At 37.5% G+C, this 22,212-nt stretch overlaps 1 protein-coding gene across 7 annotated transcripts in view; it reads left to right on the top strand.

Annotated features, from left to right (window-relative positions):
• Positions 1–21,201, top strand: part of Rasgef1b (RasGEF domain family member 1B) — a 553,928-nt gene extending 532,727 nt beyond the window's left edge. For 6 of the 7 annotated variants that reach the window (XM_021719688.3, XM_078021465.1, XM_021719690.3 and 3 more), the window contains 10 exons: positions 5,626–5,841; positions 6,299–6,373; positions 7,785–7,880; positions 7,993–8,095; positions 9,637–9,716; positions 10,777–10,872; positions 14,538–14,633; positions 15,019–15,142; positions 16,362–16,434; positions 19,786–21,201. In XM_021719688.3, the coding sequence (XP_021575363.1) occupies positions 5,626–5,841; positions 6,299–6,373; positions 7,785–7,880; positions 7,993–8,095; positions 9,637–9,716; positions 10,777–10,872; positions 14,538–14,633; positions 15,019–15,142; positions 16,362–16,434; positions 19,786–19,810 (984 nt within the window). In that variant the 3' untranslated portion in view covers positions 19,811–21,201. The remainder of the gene's footprint in view (positions 1–5,625; positions 5,842–6,298; positions 6,374–7,784; positions 7,881–7,992; positions 8,096–9,636; positions 9,717–10,776; positions 10,873–14,537; positions 14,634–15,018; positions 15,143–16,361; positions 16,435–19,785) is intronic. The other variant, XM_005339699.5, reaches the window with a different exon arrangement.
• Positions 21,202–22,212: the final 1,011 nt, after the last annotated feature.

The raw sequence follows: 22,212 nt of genomic DNA, 5'->3' as shown, positions 1-22,212 counted from the left end.
TGAAAGTAAATCTCTTAGATAATCTTCCATAAATTCTACTTCCCTCAATTGAGCCTTTGATAAGAGCTGACTAGTTGTGACAAATTTAGTGTTATCCTTTTTGAAGCAGGCCTGGAGGGCTGGTATTCAGTGTTGAGGCTTGTCGAGCAAGGATGTCTTTGTAGTGTCTGTTGTTGCTGGAAACTTTCTGGAAACAAGTTGCTTCAGCAAGATACAACCTTTCACATAGAAGAATGTGGCCGAAACTTTCAGCAATGGCAGTGATGTCTTGTTTCATTCATCTGAAAATACATTCACTTCACACATAAACTTCATGCAGAACTCATTCTTTAAGTGGTGTTGTAAAGATAACATTAACAAGACGCTGATCTGTTCTAATCCTTATGATGAGGTTTTCATGCCATTTCCCTAATGCAAAAAAAAAAAAAAAAAAAGAAGTCAAACTAAAATTGTATCAGTTTAGCACTTGAAAAACTGGAACTTGGCTTTCCTGCATTAGGTTCTACTTTATGAGATGATATTGAAGCCGGGTGCTCACAATAGCTTTCTGCAAGGCTGAATGGGTCATTTCCTGAGTCATTTCACAAAGTTATGACTATTGTAATCATTTTGCCAGTTTGCCTGTCTCAGCTTCTGCCAGGTTTGTATTGATAGGTCCCTTGCTTACAGAGGCAGACATTAAGCCTCATGGAGCAGTTATATATAAGTCTTATGTTAGAGGGGTTAGCCCTTGGGTAGCTTGGCAAGGTCAGTGCAGGCTCAATGACCTTGGTTTATGATAGTCTGCTCAAAAGATTGGTGGCATCACAGGGCTTTTTCTTGCATGAAGGCTGAGCCCTCGATCAGTTAGTTCTACATTCCAGGTGAGTGTGTGTAGCTACTTTGTATGACAGTCAGCTTATCTGCCTTCTCTGTATTGCTTTTTTAAAACATGAAAATTATAACTTAGTTTTTCCTTAAAGAATCATCTTAAAAACTTTTTTATTTTTAAGATTAAATGTTAGTAATTTGAAAATGCTAAGTGGACGGCTTTTAGTCCTTCTTGTCATGAGTGTCAGAGAGGGAGATCGTTTCTATCTGTAACCAAATGAAACCTAGTCTCTATTTTAGAACAAGATTGAGCCATTCAAAAGTTGGGTAGAGCATGCTTCATAACACCAAGAAAAGGGCCAGTCAGACTTCTGACCCACCTTCTTGTCAGCACTCCTATTTTAATAACACATTCTTAATAAACTTTGGGAAATTCAGCAGGATTTGAGCATGTAAAGAGGAGATGAGAAGATAAGCCAAGTCTAACTGAGGAGCCTACTGACCTAGGGGTTGAGTGGAGAGATGTGCCCACCTTATCAGGCTGGTGGGTGTCTCAGGAACCTGCTATTTCTTTGGTTGTTTTTATCCAATATTCAGAAATCAGGTCTACACTTGGCAGCTGGTTGATCTGAGTGTGCTTTGGCAAATCCCCTAAATTCCTTGCTCCTTTCTCATCTCCATAAATCATGCAATTAACTTCCCTGTGTTAATGTCCCTTCCAGCTCCCAAATTGCGTGATGGATGCTCTTTCCCCAGCTCTTTGCTCGGCAGTCCTTTATCTGTCATGTCTTTAAGTGTCTCTCCTCAGGTAGACTTCCTCTTGTCACCCTGAGCCCACTCCCATTCCTGGTTGTCACCAGCTCTCCCTTCAGAGCACCTCATGGCATTCTGTGACTTGTAATGACTTTCTATTTGCTCCCACTGGGTTCCATGCCGTGCCCTCGTTGTTCACCATGGCATTTAATAGACTCTCAGCGCTTGAGTGAATGAATGAATGAATGAACAGGCAAATCAGTTACCACAATAGGAAAATATTATTTCCCTCCTGTGGCAGGAGTGTGGGCTTCAGTTGCAACTTGTTGCTTCTTGCCTCTGACTTCAGGGATTTCTTTGGCAGTCAGTGAAGCCAGGTGTGCCCCATATATAATTTAGGCAGGTTCTCGTGTATCTGCTAGGACAGTTCCACATAATTTGGCTTAATATGTTTCTCCCCTGGGGATTTGCCCTAAATGAAGTGGTTTATTAGGACTTGCCTGCAAGAAACATGAAATGGAACTAATGATTGAATTACATGACAAATGACTGTAGTGGCTAGAATGCAATTTTCTCTTCCTTAAGGGGCTGGTCTTTATAATAAGAACTTCTATCTTTATTTGCCAGGTAATTACTGTCGCTGGCATTTGAAGTTATAAAAAAGAATAAGTACATATTTAGCAATGCATGACTCAGTGAGGAAGCATGCTTAATAACACAAAGCTTGATTTCTCAAATGGAAGCAGGAAACTTAAAAGAGGTCACACACATCTTCTGTGTCCTCTTCTTTTTCTCTCTTATGTACACATGCAGGCACACACAGAGGCACACACAGACCCACAGTGTTACTTGAATAGCTTTCTCCTATACCCTACTGTGTACATTTCCCCTATATGTGTTGGTGGTGTCTTTTGCTCACTCTGGTAATCTGGATATATAATTCCTCCCCCCCAACCAAAAAAAAAAAAACCCTAAAATATTAATGCAGAATCAAAATCTTTCACCAGATGTACTAGTAGAGCATGGGTTCTCACCCATTGCTGTGTGTCAGAATCACCTGAGAAGCATTTACATCATGCTCCCCAGATTGTACCTCAAATCAATCAGTCAGAATCTCTGGAGGTGGACCCAAGCTGTGGGCTCTCCCCCTCAGCTGTTTCTTGTGCTTCATTGTTTCTCAGCTGATATCCTCAGGTGGTGACCTGAAGAGAAGGCTGTCATTTCTTATTCAAGTGTTTTCCATGGGGATCCCAGAAAGGGAAGCGGGATAGGTGCATGATGTAGAAATTAGAATTCCCATGGAATATCTTTTGAGATGCAAATAATGGATGCTATTTTAAAATGAGGGTTTCTTTTGTGGGTGTGGTCTTCTGAGAGAAAAGTTCTTTCTTAGATGTCTTGAACCTGTGTTATCCAAGAAATCCCACTGTGGGAAATTTTTTTTTCTTAATAAATCAAGTAATATAGGAATGCATTCTGATTATTAAAAAGACAACACAATTTACACAAAGCACTCAAAAGTTTCACCAATCCTACTTCTACAACTGGTGTCAGTTTTGTGTGTATGTATTCATGCACAGATACACACATCCATAGAAGCAGCATGTATAGTTTATGTGTACATGTGTGGCATGTATTTGCCACCTTGCTTTTCCACTCAGTGATGTGTCCTGGGGACCTTTCCATGTCAATGCAGATATCTGTGTCCTCTCTCATCTGCTCCACAGTAGTCAAAAAAAATTAGTTTTTCTTTTCATAAACTACATTGTTGGAAGCAAGTACTTTTTTCTCATGCAGAAAATGTACGATTTTTCTTAGAAAGCCTTAACAAAGACTATAAGTCCCTTATTCACACTGAACTGTGATCAGTAGAGTAGTAATGACAGTTGTGGGTTACTCTTGTAAGTGGCCTTTAATGACTGAAACTGCAACTTTATGACGTGTGTTTTATACTCTGGATGGTACATGCTATAACTAAAGTACCTCAAAAAAGTTTATTATTTATCTTAATAAGCTGGGAAATGTTTGCATAATTTGAACAAGTAGTATTAACTCTCCTGAAGACATGTATTTTGACATCTGAGACAGATGACTGAAGAAAACATCTTTAGGTAGAGTTCTTAGAGTTTTAATGTATCTCTGTGTTACAAAAGTAGAAGAGGTAGGGCAGCCAGGATGAGGAATTGAAAATAGCCCATGACTCAGCCTTAAATTGCTTGGAATACCAAAGAAAGAGGCATTTTCCTTGAGTGACATATATATTCCCAAACAAGTAGCATCTTCTAAACTGATAACCTGAATGTTGATTGAAAGATAGGTTTTTTGAAGATTCATTTTTTACACACTTAGGTATTTCATCATTTGGGGATGATCTGCAAATGCAGAGAAAAATCAGGTCATCTAATAGGCAACCATAAAGAACTCATCAGAATATATAATGACAAGTAGAGAAGAAGAAAAAGAAGGCCATGCTTTTTATCCTTGACTATGCAAGCATGAACCATTTCTCCATGTGTTGTAATCTTCCTTATGTGCAAATATCTCTAAGTTTTTATATGTGCTCTGTTAAACCAAATTACTTCTGTAAAAAAACACGTAGCTCTTATACTTGTCGGTAAATGCCACTCAATTTTTAGGTAGTTAATCTCAGCAAATGATACTGTGATACCTTTTAAGAAGTCAGTAAAGCTGGGATGGGATTATGGTTCAGTGGTAGAGTGCTTGCCTAGCATGTTTGAGGTATTGGGTTCGATCCTCAACACCACATAAAACTAAATAAATAAAAATAAAGGTATTTTGTCAATCTAAAAAATTTATTTAAAAAGGTCAATAAAGCCTTTCTACATCTGTAGATTTACTGGGACTGTCATCCTTGAGAGCTGGTAACCTTAGAACCAAGTTTGCATTGAATCAGCCCATATGCCTATCTGTGACATGGGCATCATAATCCACTAGAAAGAGAATTACTGTTGGCAATTTGGGACCAGAAAAGGAGGACCAAAAGAACTCTATAACTTAGAATAAGTGTGCTCAAAGAGTAGGGAAGTTATTTCTCTGATGTAACAAGTGTTTTCAAGGGAAGAGATTGACACTTCTCTGTAACACCTGCAATGTTTTTTAAACCAATTTTCTTTAAGTATTGTGGCTATAGCAAAAGGAAGTTGCAAACAAAGTGGCATCTGGTATTAGCGTTGTGGGGAGAACTGCCACATGGAAGAGTTGGTTGTGAACATTAGTACTGATTCATGAGCACCAGAGAAATGGGTAGCAGCCAAGTGGAGGTCAGATACCAAAAATGAATATCCACTTCCACAGTGCATGTGAAAGTCAGGAAGGTGGGTGGGCGGGCAAGTGGGAAGTAATCTGTCAAGTAGTTTTCATGTTCTCAGGCTGATAAAATTGAATGATAGGAATGGAGAAATAAAGAAAGTGGCCTAAAAGAAAATGTTAGAAAAAGAATGCTCTCGGGTATAGGAAAGACAATGGAATGAGACAGACATCATTACCCTAAATACATGTATCAAAACACTAATGGTGTGACTATACTTAGTGTACAACCAGAGACATGAGAAATTGTGCTCTATTTGTGTAATATGAATTGAATTGCATTCTGCTGACATATATATAACAAATAAGAATAAATTTTTTAAAAAAAGAAAGAAACAAGGATGCTCTGACTTGAGGTCACTGTATTTTATCCTTCCAAAAGTAAACAGATGCATTTCTACCAGAGAGCAGTTAGTTGTGTGTAGTCTTCATTTAACACTGGATCCCCTTGATAGCTCATCTGTAATGTCTATAGTGTTTTCAAGGCCCAACCTGAATCGGACTGTCCATAGCAACCTGATAACAATGACTAAACTCTACAGGTTTGGAAAGACACTTGATGTGTTTGTGTCTCTTTTAAACTATTAGAGCTATTTGAATCCTCCTGTAGGTTTCCTGAACTAAGTTGATTGCCCAATCTCAAGGTAAAATCACTCACAGACATAGTTCCTGAGGCTGCCTAGTATTGAAAAAGGACATGCAGAGCAAGATTGTAATTCTTTGCTTATTCCCTAGCAGACATACCGGAAAAATGTCCAGCAGATGATGCAGTGTCTCATCCGTAAACTTGCTGCCCTCAGCCAGTATGAGGAAGTTCTGGCAAAAATCAGCTCGACATCTACTGATCGGCTCACAGTTCTCAAGACCAAGCCACAGTCCATACAGAGGGATATCATTACTGTCTGCAGTGACCCTTACACATTGGCCCAGCAGCTGACTCACATAGAACTGGTGAGGCCCTGGTCATCTTTGCCCTTTGCAACCACAGGTTTTGTTTGCTTTGGCAACCAGACAATGTATCTGCCAGCAATAATGTCACATGAGAGGTCAGAGTAATCTAAATGGGAAATAATCTATGAAATAGGATTTGTAGGCATTTGAATATGAATGCTTTTGATATTCTGGGAATTTACTTGCAAATGTTTGAAAAGCAGAGTTCATTGACCTTCCTCATTTTCAGCCTCTAATTAATTTTTCCATGAATGGCTTAGTCTTCAACTATCTTATAGAACGTTGACCTAAGCTGAAAATTGCCTCTGTTCAGACCTTGAAGATAGTGAAACAATTGGGGGTTAAAAACTTATTTTATAATTTGCATTAAGAAATGGGGGTGATGCCAAAAGCCATTGGAAGGAGTTGACTTTTCATTTTCTTTAATGCTGTTGATAATGCTGGATTTTCATTTCAGGAGAGGCTTAATTATATCGGGCCAGAAGAATTTGTTCAGGCATTTGTGCAGAAGGACCCTTTGGACAATGACAAGGTAATCTATCCATCTAGAGGTCAGTTCTAAGACTAGAACTGGAACTCCTTAGTTTATGATAATAGATAAGACATCCAGGCTAAAACTATTCTATTTTAGGTTTTAAAATCAGGAAGTTAGTTAGTTAGTTTCTTTCTTTCATTAGCCATGTGGGATTCACTGCAGTTCTTCTTGAGCCAGATCTCTGAGTGCCTTTACAATATTCTTATCCCATCACTAACTTTTAGCCTGTCTTTTATCCTTATTGGGGAATGTAATAAGCCCTTTACAGCAAGTAGATGCAGGCATTTGTGGTAATGAAGGTAGAAGATAAAAGCATAATGATTTTAGCAGATTAAGCCAGAAAGAAAATAAAAATAACAATGCTGTGCTCATGATTCAACAATAGCATGGACAGGAAAGACAGGATGCACATACATCCAGCCTGCTGAGCACGAATCTTCAATCTTCGCTGCTTTGCCTCTTGTTTGAAGGTAGATCCCTCATGTCAGGTTTATGGTGGAGTCCACACATTAAGAAAATAATACTGGACACAGAATATAAAATCATTGTACACATGTAAGAATTTTATCTTCCAGTAACCTCCATCCCTAAGCATTTTGAATTATAAAGCAAAAAAGACTGCATCACCCGCTGATGAAAGTCCCCTCTGGGAGTAGGGACAACAGCTGTTTTCCGGCCTTAGAGTAGTTCCTCTCAGTACGGGAAGTGAAGAATATGTTTTGCAATAGAAGGCTAGTGGACTTTTTTGTTTGTTTCTTTTGGAAAAAAAATGCAAAGGGGTTAATGAACTTCTTCAAGCTTGGCCTTGAACTCCAAGATGAGATGAACTTCTTTTGCCTTTGAAGAGTGTATCACTCACCCTCCTAAAAACCAGGATAGTGTAGACTTCTATTTATCATCTTTGGAAGATATTTTGTTTCTTGGTACATGATGATCCAAAATTTTGTTCAGCAGCTTAATTTTAGGAGAAGGTTTTCGAGGCCCCTGCCCTGTTGGCCTCTCCTTCCTGTGTTGATAGCAATTGGTATTTGTATCCCATTAATCAGTACAAGATTGTTTTTGAATGCAGCCAGAACCCTTCCTTTGAATTGTGTTTCTGAGGACAGATCTTACCCAAAGTAACTTAATTTCTTGGGAAGGTAGGGAGGGGTATTTTTATGCATGCATCAGAGTATATTTCTAGACCTCAGGTTTCATAGAACCTAAGAGATTTGGGTATTTCTGTAAGAATAATCAAGAATGCTAATGGTCCTGGTGGCCTCTCCTCTTCCCTCCTCTTCCTGTCATCCTAAAAAGCCTTCCTAATCCATAAACAGAATCAAGTCCCCATGTTGGACAAAATGAGAGCCCAGTCTAGTCTTTTTTTTTTTTTTTTCTAACTTACCCACGCACTTTGGTTTCTCCATAGAGTTGCTATAGTGATCGGAAGAAAACACGAAACTTAGAAGCTTATGTGGAATGGTTTAATCGCTTGAGCTACTTGGTTGCTACTGAAATCTGCATGGTGAGAAAATGAATTTTCTCTGTCTTCTGGGTCTTGATTATTTTTCGTACTTTCTTTACATTTGTGGGCCTGCATGTTGGATAACTGCCTTCCATCCTTTTTTTCCACTTAGCCTGTGAAGAAGAAACACCGAGCAAGAATGATTGAGTATTTCATTGATGTAGCTCGAGAATGTTTCAACATTGGCAACTTTAATTCCTTGATGGCAATAATCTGTGAGTATTTTCTGGTGGATATGTGTCCTTTATTTCTGTAAAGCAAAATGTATAAAATTGTGAAATGTGTTCACCAAAAATCTGTAAATAGTTTTATTTATGAAAAATGTACTTTTGAATATTGAAATTTAGAATGTTCAAAATGTTTTAAATAGCCAAATTGGTACAAGCAAGTATACTTAATCTTTCTTAAGTATGCAAGAATTCGTGGAATACTTCTAATTTATCTTCAATTAAATATTCTCCTATAAAAGCTGAGAACTGATCATTTTTTGATTGCCTGTGTTCCTGTACTTAAAGTTGCAGTCCTTACTACTCCAGCATTCCAACCTGCTACTCTATATATCATGGAGATTTTTAATGCCAGAGACCATGTTACTTTCCATTCACTCTATAAACATAGGACATGAAATAACAAGTCTTAAGTGTTCTAGTTTATACCTGTTGTCTTGCTATAATTATTGATAATGACCCTTTCTTTGAAAAACTGTACTAGTTTATATGACAAATTATATGGCCATCCTACACATTATAGGTGCTCAGTAGATATATGAATAAAAGAACAAAGGAGTTAGGGTCAATTTGATGCTAGAGAATCTATCAAATTTAATTCAGTAATCTGAATTACTGACAAAACCCCCTTCTCTAATTCTTTATTCCATTTTGTTTGCATATAATTTCCCCTTTGCTGCTCTCATAAAAATACTGGCCAGATTTCAACTGTTTTTTATTTGACTCACTCCATGAAAACAGTGAACTGAAAGATTATCTGAGACAGAAATCTGAAAGGTTCACAGTCTAATAAAAAAGATTACTTAACTTCTCTCTTCTGCCATCAAAAAAATGTCAAAGCATGTCATCCATGCTTTGCATTCATCATCTTATTAATCCACTCAACATTCCTACAAGAATAAGCTGAGTTCCAGAGGAAAGAAATTTTCCCAGGGATGTCCAGTTAACAACTGACTGATGGAAGCTCAGTCAGGGATCAGGAAGCTACAGCTCATGGCCCAATCTGGCCCACTATTATTTTCTTTATGACCAGTGATCTAAGAGTTTGAATATTTTTAAATGATTGAAAAAAAAATCAAAATAATATAATATTTCTAACATGTGAACATAATATAAATTCAAATTTCAGCATCCAAAAATGAAGTTTTATTCAACACAGCCATAGAAATTTGTTTATATAATTACCTATGACTGCTTATCCACCATAACATGACAATGTTTTGTAGTTACTATGCAGACCATATGGCCTGCACAGCCTAAGACGTTTACTGATTTTCCTTTTACCAAAAAAAAAAAAAAAAAAATGTGCTTACCTCTACTCAAAGCAAATGGTGTCATTATGCTGTTTCTGGGCTGGAGGAGAATTTGCAAGAAAAAGTTGTAAAGCTGGAGTTTATCACTTACTAACAATTTGTTGAATCCAATTACTTCCATTTAGTACTGAACACTTTCAGTTGTATAAATTGGAATAGCTTTTCTTATATCTCTATTTCAATTTTCTCTTCCTCCCATGCATTTTAAATGGGAAGCTGGCATGAATATGAGCCCAGTCTCTCGACTAAAAAAAACTTGGGCCAAAGTGAAGACTGCAAAGTTTGACATTCTTGAGGTAAGTGAAACTGATGTTTTACTGTTAAATGTTTTATACCTGGAAAGTGGGATTCATTTGTTCGATCTGTCTCTGATGTCTCTGATAGTGTTGCACAAGAAAAAGCCTTACAGACCAGAGGGAAAGAAAGGGATTCAGATTTCAGAAAAGGAAAATAAATCAGGTTTTGGACTAGTCTTTTTATAAAAAGAGTGTCCATTTTGAGTTTAACTGGAGAAGTGCTGACTGTCAATCACAACACATTGTATGTGGAAATAGAGTTGGGGTCCTGAACAGTTGAGGAGTTTATGTCTCAATTTGCCGAAACTAGATTTATTTGTCTATTTAATTTATCTGTAGTGTCTCAGTAAGGATTTCCTCATTCCCACAGAATATTCTTTCACCATTCTTTCAACAATTGTAGCTAACTTGTGCAAAGCCCTTCCCATGTAATTGTGAGGATGGTAAGAATAGTGCACAAGGCATGTGTGTTTGAATCGAATTGATTCATCTATTCCCTTGGTGTATTGATGCTTTCAGTCTATTGTCTTTGGAAATATAAGCATTCTTTCCCAAGTTTTTCCTCAATTGGAAATTATCAATAGATATCTCTTATGATGCCTTATTCATGTTATCTAAAAAATTTGTTTTCTTTGTTGCAAAAATGGTATGCTTTCAATTATTTTGAATGATTTGTTATCAAATGTAAATAACAAATTCCCTACAAAGTGACTAACCATTACCTAGCCAGTGACCCTCAAAGGAAAATTTTCTAATGTTGAGGTTTGACTCTTGCTTATCAGTTTTAAATCTGATATCAAGAGTTAGCAACACAGATTGGTTTAGGCTTAACATGATCAAAATTGACATTAGCTTGTGAAACTGAACCAAATATCAGAAAAGAAAACATTTGTGTTATAATGTGTTGTGTGTACAAATATGTGTTTAAGAGGGATATGTCTTATTCCTAATGAGTTCCCTAACTTATTTTGAATTGCTTATGTTTAGTTTAAGTTGTGATTTTTTAAACTTCTACAGATGAGAAATAAGTGGTTAATACTCTTCTCTCTTTTATCTGTAGCATCAGATGGACCCTTCCAGCAATTTCTATAATTATCGAACAGCTCTTCGCGGGGCAGCACAAAGGTCTCTGACTGCTCATAGTAGCAGAGAAAAGGTATGCATGTAAAGCAGTGTGTAATTTATGATAGAGTCACCACGTTTTACACTGCAATGCAATGGGAACTACTTTACTGAGCTTCTTTTACCTATTCATACCTAAGACAGATGCACATCATAGAAATTTTATCACTTGACACATAGGGAAAGAGGAATGCTAAAGAATTTTGCAAATACATAGTACTGTGTGATTGGTACATTACTAAAGTGCTTATTTTGTAGTGCGCCTTGTGTTTAAATAATAAGTCACATATTAAGGTGACTAATAGCATTAGAGAGTAATTTAATTTAATGGAAAACAGACATTTAAGCTCTGCACAAGGTGCCTGACTTAATGTAACCATTTCTTTTAAAAGAATTAGCTTACCTCCCATGGTTAAGTCATTTATTTTCAGAAAGTAGGCTAGTTGCTATAGCATTAGGCCTGCTGTTACTAATTGGATATGCAGGTGGCAGAAAAAAGTACAGGGATGATGTCTGAGAAATTAATGATCCTCTCCCTGTCTATGCTTAAGCAATACTATCCTGGATCTAAGGGTCCTCTCTTGGCACATTTTGTTGTCATATTTCCTTACAGAGGAAGGCAAATCATCTCAATGTTGGCCATGGTGTTATTTGAGAAGTACTTACCTCATTTTAGTAAATGGTTAGTGAAGGTTGCTTGGTGGTGTTATCTTCTGTTTAGATTCTGGCTCTCTTTTACCTTAAATTATAAAGTAAACAAATAAAGGAAAAGGTGTGGGGGGGAGTAAAAATACTTCACAGCATCTCCATCATGTCTCCAGGTTTTTAACCATTCCTCATAGGATCACATGGTTTTCAATCCCTTAGCCTTTCTATGTTTCTGTGACCCTTTTTTTCTGCATGCCAAAGGAAAAATATAGTACCTTTAAAGTACAGTTTTGGCTCTCTGAATTAAGACCATTTAAAAAGGGAATTGGAAAATATAACTTGAGAGGTCCTTCCACTAAAGGCATCATGGGCAAGACCTTCTAAAAACAAAACTCTCTCTCCTACTAGTAACCTGTATATTCACTTAGCTCATAGGAATCCAAAGTCCTTATATTCTGACTTTTACTGCATTAGCTTTATATTAGATTTAAGGGCTACAGATATGATGGGAATTATCTTTGGGTAAATGAGAAGTTGAAGAAGTCTGTGAAACTTCTTTCTTGAACATGGGCTTAGGGAACTGAACAGTGAAGTACTCTCAGGGAGATTGGCTGTTTCCAATTCCTTGGGAGAGCAACTCAGTCAATAGTAGAGAATCATGCAGGCATCCATGCATGCAAACATCACATGAGGAACACCCAGAATTTATAATCCAGCTAGAGGCACATGGCCTGCATTTAGAAAAAATTTATATATCAATGCGAGAAAATAAACGATTAACACCCCATGACTCTCATAGCTCAGCACCAAAGAATAGAGCACAGGAATATAGTTCTTGCTTTAAAAACTATTACAATGTACAAATATTACATCTTGATCACAATTTTGTTCTCATTTCCCTGTGACTGTCATATGATGATGTAGCTCCATCATATTTTAGGGCATACCCCACCTGGGTAGTAGCTTAAAAGCAAACATAGACAATATTTTGATGGATGAGCATGTGTTCCATTACGCCCCTGCAATTAGAATTTCATGTAATTGTCATGTATCATAAGGTATTATTCATTTGATTGTTATCCAGCCACTTAAAAATATAAAATATGTGACTCCTAAATCATCCAAAATTGGGGCTACAGTTTGCCAACTTCTAATTCTTACCACCACCAGTAAATGGTGGTTCCAAATTCTTAACTGATGTCTGACAGAGTCCAGCACTTCTCACCCTTAAGTAATTTTTGTTGATTGTTGAAGTATACTTTTATCATTATTCTGATGGTATCTTAGTTCTAACACCATAGAAAAATAGCCAGTAACATTAGAAGGAGAAGGTAATGAGATCTTTACTAATTCAGCCTTAGCAACATCACAGACAAAAACAAATGATTAAAAGCATATTCAAGAGAGCTATCAAAACTGAAGATTCAATTTGCTTATTTTCAGAAATCAGTGAAACAAAAAAATAATGAACACTTTTTTTAAATTACTTCAGGGGTAGAGAGGGAAGATGGGAGGGGAGGGGAGGGGAGGGGAGGGAGGATAGTAAGGGATAGGAAAGGTAGCAGAATACAACAGTCACTAATATGCCATTATGTAAAAATGTGAGTATGTAACAGAAGTGAGTCTGCAATATGTATTTGGGGAGTTCAAAACCCAATTGAGTCAAATGTATGAAAGATGATATATCAGGAGCTCTGTAATGTTTTGAACAATCAATTAAAAAAATGGAAAAAAAATAAATAAAATTACTTCAGGGGAATGTTTTCCTGTTTATTTGGTATAGAAGTGCCATATGAGCCATGAGCTTAGGAAACTTCAAAACCATGATCTTGAGGAAATAAGAGACCCACAATATATGTTTGGTATATTATATTATTTGTATTGTAGAAAATTTAGAATCATTAAAAATCTGTTGGCATTTTAGAGAAAGTGGAAGTTATTATATCTGAGCCTTTTTCTTTTTTTGGTAATGGGTATAGTAAGATTTAGGTTACTTAATTAAAGATTATTTGAGATTAATTATTGTAAAATGTCACTCCATCAAACCAAAGAATTCAAGCAGGAAATTATTATTAAAGAAAGTTCAAGCTGGACACTGTGGCACATACCTGTAATCCCAGTGGCTCAGAAGGCTGAGGTAGGAGGATCACGAGTTCAAAGGCAGCCCCAGAAAAATTAAGGCACTAAGCAATCCCTGTCTCTAAATAAAATACAAATAGGGATGTGGCTCAGTGGTTGAGTGCCACTGAGTTCAATCCCTAGTACCAGAAAAAAAAATAAATAAATAAAGAAGAAGAAGAAGAAGAAAGAAAGTTCATTGTAGAGAGTTACTGAATTTCACTCACACATTTATATTTCTTCCTCACTGTGGCACATCTGTCTCACATCATATTGTACCAGGTACTTCTGAGGTGATTTTCCATGACAGCAAGTGCTAACTTGTTTCCTCATTCACAGGCTATCTTTATCCCATAGGCATATGTAGCCATGATTGCCCATAAGCTCTCACATTATCTTGAGCAATGCCCTCAAGGATCAAATAAAATTATCCAGGGGGAAAAATTATCTAAACTGTAGACATCTAAATGATGTGGCAATATAAATGATGGGCCACGCACCTTAAATCTCAGTACTTTCCAGAGATAATTCTTCTATTAAGATTTTACCATAACTAAGAGGTTGATGAATGAAAAGCAAGAGTGCCTTTTAGATATTTTTTCTTTTCATTATAACTAGAATTTTCAGATTTTATTACATGTTACTCTGCTCTGAGAGAAATAGGAAGAACTATAGGAAAAGCTTTTGCCCATCTATTTCCCAGTACCACTTATTCTCGCTATGTTTTGGTTAATATTAACATTTGCATTTTAAGCAAAATTATGCAAGGGAGGAAGTGGCTGTCACATAAGGTGTACAAAGCACTATACCTTAGTTCATTGTGGCCTTGCATGCAACTCGGAGTTAATGTTGTTTATTAATCCTTGGAACTATTTGATGAGATGCTAAATATTTATTTACCTAGACAAACTAGAATCTTTTATTTTTCTCTAGATTGTGATACCATTCTTCAGTCTCTTAATCAAAGATATTTATTTCCTCAATGAGGGCTGTGCCAACCGCCTCCCAAATGGCCATGTCAACTTTGAGGTGAGTATGATAAAGTAGGATGAAAAAATCAGGGCACAGAGGGAAGTGTGGCCTCTCTAGCACTGCATCCCAGGCCTGGCTGCAAGAGCTGACTCTGTAGTCCTATAACAAACTTTCTCTTTCCCTATTATTTTATAAGAAATTAGTAAAACCAAGTAGAATATAGTTGCCGTATTATCATCATCATCATCATCATCATCATCATCATTATTGAGGGAATGTTTACCTGGACCAACCTAGCAAATACAGTTTTTATTAAATTTCTTAAGTATGTAATACAGAAGCTTAAAATCCAAAAGGAAGCATTTTAAAGGGAATTGTCTCTTGCAGGCTTAATAATTTTTGATGATCACCTTTAAAATTCTTCTCCTTTGCTCTCTTTCAGAAATTTTGGGAACTGGCCAAACAAGTGAGTGAATTTATGACATGGAAACAAGTGGAGTGTCCATTTGAGAGGGACCGGAAAATCCTGCAGTATCTGCTCACAGTGCCAGTCTTTAGTGAAGATGGTGAGGCCATTCAGTTGTATCCACACTGAGCATCCCCAAATCCTGCATTTAGGAAACAAGCATATAAATGTTTGATGCTTGATTCTGCATAAAACTAGAGGCCAGTCCTCTAATCTGTCCCAGTTTAAGAGCATAGAAAACTTCATGATGTCTCCCTAAAATTTTTAACTTAATATTCATCCATAACTGGTGTGTTTCCAAATTTAAATCCTTTCAAATCCCTGATCTGCAAAGCTTTGAACATAAATGGAAAGCTATTGGAGGGTGTCTTTCTTTCCTTCCTTCCTTCCTTCCTTCCTTCCTTCCTTCCTTCCTTCCTTCCTTCCTTCCTTCCTTCCTTCCTTCCTTCCTTCTTTCCACTTGCTTCAATGGGAAAGAGATGTTTTGTGTTTTGTTAATAGATAAGGTAATTTGAAGGGGGGGGGGAACCCCAAACAGTAAATTGTTATCACCAGCCATTTCAAGAAGTAAAAGAATGTCTTGACCTATTAAACTATAGGGAATTAAGGCAGAAAAAGTGAATGAATATATATAGAAAGATTTACCAGAAGAAAGAGAGAGTTCATAAGACTTGGGGATTTGTTTTATTGATTCATTTTTAATATCCTAACATCATAGGAATCAAGAGCATCAATTGGCTAAAGTTTCTCATCATAGATTGATAGTGTTTGCAGTAATGTCTGAAAAACATTTCGAGTGACTATTACCTATTTCGGAGTGTACTTGATTGTTTCTATCTCTATAAATAGGATTAATAACAACCTTTCAAGTTTTCAGATGAGGATTCTATTTTATTTAAAAAAGAAGAAAACATATTAGAAGGATTAAAAAAAAATTGCCCTAGAAAACCTGTGAAGGTTGTTTAAAAACTGAGGGTACCAGGAAAGAACTGACACCCTTTTCATTGTAAAGAACATAAATCTGAGTATATGGCAGCATTGTGTGGTTTGCATTTTGTAAACATTTTGCCTTATGAATTCTTAGTTAATTAAATGTCTTTTAGGCTTAGAGGCCCTGAGGGTTTTGCTGAGAGGGTCAATCAGAGACAAAGTGATGTTATATGTTCTTCAAGAAATAATGAAACTTCTCAGTCATAATTTGATACCTGAAAGAGAGAGTTGTCTTGAATATGGGTTCAGGTTGCACAGGGGATGGATGGAGGTGGATAAGTGGCAGCAGGCTCCAGTATTGACACATGGTCTCTTTTGGTTGATTGTAGCTCTCTACTTGGCGTCTTATGAGAGTGAAGGACCTGAAAATCATATAGAGAAAGACAGATGGAAGTCTTTAAGGTGGGTCTCGTTGCTTCTCATTGCTATACAAATCTACAGGAAATATTAGCTTTACATGAAGAAAGCCACCCGTATTCTTTGGGAAGTCCCTGCTCACCTGTTCCAAGTCCTTTACACCATATTTCCTGCTAACTGAATCTTTGTGGCTTACAATTTTCATTGCCCTAATTCAGCTTTATTACTTTACATTTTTTTTATACTGGCAAATACACAGTGACTCTGTTCTTCTTTCTTCCATAATATAATAGAATGAGGAATTGAAATTATCCAATGGTATGGTACAAAGAAAACACCAACTTTTTTTTTTTTTTTTTTTGTCTAAAAGATCAAAAGTTCAAGCTTATCTCTGAGTAGTTCTTCTAACCCGGAAATATTTTTTTTTGATCTGAGATTTAAAAAATGAACAAAATATTGGTTAAGTTAATGCTGGACCAGTTAACACTGATAATGTTGGGGCCATTACTTACCAACTAACTGGATATCAGACCCCTTTTTGGTTTGAGAAAGAAAACTGGGACTTTAAATAAAATAAGGAGTTTCATACTTTAAAATGTTGCTATCCCATTAGAATTTTCACACAAAATGTGTTAGCATTTGCATTTTTAAGAATCTTTGAGATATGGCCAGGCACTGTGGAGCACACCTGTAATCCCAGAGGCTCTGGAGGCGGAGGCAGAAGGATCTCGAGTTCAAAGCCAGCCTCAGCAATTTAGTGAGGTGCTAAGCAACTCAGTGAGACCCTGTCTCTAAATAAAATACAAAACAGGGCCAGGGATGTGGCTCAGTGGTCAAGGGCCCCTGAGTTCAATTCCTGGTATGCCCTCCTCCCCCAAAAAAGAATCTGAGATACTTTAATAGGTAAAAGCAGTCCAGGGCCTCGTATAATATAATCAAAATTGTATTTCTACTAAGCTGCTCCCGGAGTGCATGGCTTTGGGTATGTACCAGAGCTGACAAGCACTTTTTCTCTTCTTCCTTTTGTTCTCCCCAGGGACAGTTGGGAGCTTACATTATATTTGATATTAGGCTAGATTTCATGAACCAAGGTATCTAAGATGCACTTGTTTTTTTGTGTGTGTGCATGTTTGATTTGTGTGTTTCAAAGGAAAACTTAGGCCACCTTCTTTGTACCTCTCAATGAGGAGGGATGGGGTACACAGGTATCAGAATTATTATCTTTCGAACAAGTTGAAGGGATAGATAAAGGACTGAAGATATTTCTTGTACCTCAGACACAGATAAAGAGGGTCATAAAGAATGGCTGGCTGATGCCATGATTCCTGGGGACATTTTAGTCCTGCTAGGTTGATGCTCTAGTTCTTTTTTTTTTTTTTTAATTTTTTTTGTGTCACATTCCATTTAAATTTTGCATTATTTTGTGTTTGAATTAAAAGATATGTGTGGTATTCTTCAATATTTTGACATGCGAAAATAAGTTTTAAAGTCTACACATCTAACTAGATAAAATGTGGAAATAACTCCTCTAAAAATGAACCTTTTTAAGGTGAATTTCATCTTCCATACTTTTTCATCTTAATCCACCCTTTCTCTTTTAAAAACTTCAAGTTTGGTAAAGCCCTTGGGTATAGTTTAGCTATTATTACTTTTCTTGAAGATTTTTTAAAAATTATCCAGGGGACAGATTGACTATGCATAATGGATATGTGGTATCTACATTACCTGTGGCATCCAGACATTAAAATAATCCAGACCTGCCAACACTTGTGTTTTAGTTGTTTCTCTGTTATGATACCTTCCTACTGATTAGTGAATCGGTTGTAAGATTGATTAGTCCAAGGTTTGATAGTAGAAACTAAAGATTGAGTTGCATAATCCCTTCCCATATCTCCATGTACCATATACACACAGTACATGATAGCATTGAACATTTGATTTGTTGAAATGCAACCAGAAAATTTAGTGGAGAATTTAGAAATATGAGGTGAAAGAAAAAAAAAAACTGTACAGGCTTACATTGTGTCCAGGAATGGATCTGCAGTTGTACTCAACTCCAAAGTGCTCATAATACTTCTTGTAAGAACTGAAGGGTGGACTGGCAGCGGCCGAAAACAAAATTAATGGCATATGAGGAAATATGTGTATAAATATTGAAGATATATTCTTTGGTATAAAAGACCAATTTACATGTTCAGATTGTTTTCTAAGGAGGCTTGAGGAACAAACTTCCTTTCATGTCTGTGCTTAAGCCTTGCACACACCGTTTATACATCCTGTCTGTTCTCATGGTCATGATCTAGATCCAGTGCTTCCTTCCTACTTGGCCCTTCTCTCCCCAAAAAGTTCCTCCTGCACTCACATACTCCTGAGGCAGGCTTCCTTTCTTGTTGGTCGCTATGTGTGGTTTTGTGCAGTGTATGTGTTTTTTTCCCTACTACCTGATAGGCCCCTTGAGGGTGAACGCAGGGTCATTCCCCTCATGTCTGCCTCAGTCTTGGACACACTGCCTTGCAGCTCCTGCTCCTGCAGTGTGAATGACATTGGTTTACTACATAGGCCAAGGCATAGTACCCACCAAAAGGATAAACAGCAGACATAGGCTGTCACACTTCACAAAATCCCATGTTAAGCAAATACTAAATATTCTAGAATGATAGTTCTTACCTATAGTATATAACTTTGAGAGCCATGATATATTTGTACATAGACACTTCTCTTGCTGTTCCCAGAGTCATTAATTCCAAACACATTCATCAAAGGCAATGACAAATACACCTCTGAGGGCAGACACTTTTCTTGTCACTTACTATTTAAATGATCCCAATGGTCATAGAATGTGTTGTAGAAGATGCTTTTATCTACTTAAGTAAACTTTCCTATTATAAGACTGGCACCTACCTTTTAAGCTTTTTATCTTGAATGCTTTTTGTGCTTTTTTGGTTTTGTTTTAATATAAAACCACTCGAGATCTACACTTATGTATAAACAAAGCTTTTGCTGTCTTCCTTAGAAACTATTTTAAGTGACTAGCAATTTTCCTAAAGGGCAAAGAAGACTTCAAAGTTTGATCACAATCCTATTACAGGTTTTGGTTATATAAAATTGAATCTAAGACCTAGGACAGGCGGGTGCAATGGTGCATTCCTGTATCCCCAGCAACTCAGGAGGCTGAGGCAGAAGGATACCAAGTTTGAGACTAGCCCTAGCAACTAAGAGAGACCCTGTTTCAAAATAAAAATAAAAAGGAGTGGAATAGAGGTCAATCACCCCTGTTTCTATTCCCAATACAAAAAATAAAACCTAGGAAAGACAAAATTAATATTAGGCAATGTTTTAATCCTAATACTAATAGTCTTCTGCGTGCTGACTTAAATGGTTTACTTTATTGCACAGGTCGAGCCTCTTAGGCAGAGTTTAACACATGGAAGCTCCTGCTGCTGTTGCTGCTGCCTCTGCTGCCACTGCTGCTGCTGTTGCCGCTGCCACTGCTGCATCATGCAGATTTTGGAGGGGCTGGCCTTTGTTTTCTGGCATCTAGTACTAGGAAAACTCTTGAAGACCCCACAGCCCTGAGAGCGCTCTGGTCAGCAAAGCAAGGGAGCTCACTCCAGAGCAGATGGGAAACTCCATTCCCACAGCTGACAGATTGACTCAGATTCTGTGAGACTGAAATGTTCGCTGAAGACACTTGAGAAAGAATTCTCTAAAGATCCCGGCTCTGCACATGATTCATCTCCTGGAATTTCCATGTGAATCACAGCTCTGCACCTGGACGGAGTTTTCTTTTGTGTGTGTGTGTGTTTTTTATTTGGTTGAACATTTGCTGCTAATGGGACTTACCCAGCTGAGCGCTGGCTGTTAGGAAGCCCATGTTTCTTTGTTAATTTAAATTAAAAAGGGAGAGGAGGGAGGGGAAAAGCCCCCCCCCCCTTGGTTTTGATCCCAGACCTCAGCTCAAGCAGTATTGCCAGAGAAGGCTAAGACCAGTTGGACTGCGGACTTCACTGCCCTTAGCGTGTGCTGTGTTGTAAATTCCTCTCCTCCCTCTTCCTACAAGGTTTTGAGTTGGCTGCTGGTTAGCAAACTCCTTTTTACCCGTATAAGTTATTTAATATAATAATGAAGCTCAACACTGTGGTAGGAAAATAGCCACTAGGGGGGGAAAAAAAGCAGAGTGTGTTGTCGTTGGGCTACTTACCTTGCTAGGACTTTTTGTTTTCTTTGCCCTTCTGAGCTGTTTACAGTTGACCACTGTGTTCAACAGGTGGGAGGGGAAATTTTTTCAGTATTTTTTGTTGTTGTTGTTGTTGATGCTTATTTTTTTATTATAAATTTAAATGATCTGATTTAAAGGGTCTTAGGAAAACCCATGGAATAATCACATTCTAATTTTTTCTTTAACAGACTATGATTTTTCATTACCTTTTGGAGTCTGTTGGTGACTAAACATGTAAACAGAATAAATTGGAGAAGTTAACTCCTCCCCCAAGCAGTGAACAAAGCAAATGAAAAACACCTTGCTGTTAACTCAATGATTGATCTACTTGTGAAATAGCTCACCTTGGGAAACATCTAAATAATCTGTAGTTGCTCTGCAAACAACCATTATATATATTTACTCTAGGAGAAACTGTAGAGTAGTACTCTGTGCTAATGAAAAAGCAAAACACCATGTTCAAAACAGATGTATGAAAAACCTTAGGACATGGCTTCCAGAACAGCATGTATGCTGCGCATCATCTCAGCAGGCCCATACCGGCTCCAAGTTGTCCCTTTACAGTCCTCAATATATTTTACACTCTGCTGCCAGGAGTTGTGGCGTCTTTTTTTTCTTATAGGGGTGGAGTTGTGGTATGGGTGGGCTTGTAGTCACAGTAGCTCAGCTGCGGTGACTGGCTGAGAACGTGTGTGTCCTTGAGGAGAACGTGCATGGGCATTTGTTCTCTAAAAATGAATCAGAGTAAACATTAAATAAATAATACTTGCCAGGTGCTTTCTAAGATTATGTGATCATCACACCCACTTTTAGTGTAAAAAAAACAGGTATGTGATCTGCTGAGAATAGTAATTTGTCCAAGGCCACATAGCTAAAGAAAGGCACAAGGATTGGAGCTGGGCCTTCTAATTCCAGAGCCCAAGCTTTAAGCCACACCAGCAAAGCACCTTGCAAGTATCCTGGGAAATCTTGTTACCCGCAGATTTTGATTCTGTAGGTTTAGGGGCAAGGGATGGGGGATGGTGACACTGATGTCACTAGTCCTGGATCTTGCTTAGAGTACAGGCACTCCTGTTTCATTTATACCTGGAGATTTTTTTTTATTATTGGTTGTTCAAAACATTACAAAGTTCATGACATATCATCTTTCATACATTTGATTCAAGTGAGTTATGAACTCCCATTTTTACCCCAAATACAAATTGCAGAATCACATCAGCTACACATTCACATTTTTACATAATGCCATATTAGTGACTGTTGTATTCTGCTGCCTTTCCTATCCTCTACTATCCCCCCTCCCCTCCCCTCCCCTCCCATCTTCCCTCTCTACCTAATCTGTACCTGGAGATTTTAATTTATGGGGGTAACTGAGGAAAGACACAGACCGGTACCATTCAAAGTCTTATATTACTGACATTTCTCAAAAGAAGGTGGCATGATACATCTCAAAGACCCACAGAGGAAACACCAGTGCGAGGAGACAGCAGGAATGAAAAGAAATCCTGGGCTATGGCCTTTACTGAGGCTTCCCCAGGAAAGGAAAGGCAGGGTAAGGTACACATTTAAGACTGGCAAGTTTGAGTAATTTCCGCAGGCTCTGG

This window comes from Ictidomys tridecemlineatus, chromosome 9 (genome assembly GCF_052094955.1).
Source record: "Ictidomys tridecemlineatus isolate mIctTri1 chromosome 9, mIctTri1.hap1, whole genome shotgun sequence".
Taxonomy (NCBI): Eukaryota; Metazoa; Chordata; class Mammalia; order Rodentia; family Sciuridae; genus Ictidomys; species Ictidomys tridecemlineatus.
Note: the sequence above shows the minus strand (reverse complement) of the source record. Positions and strands in the feature narration are given on the sequence as shown.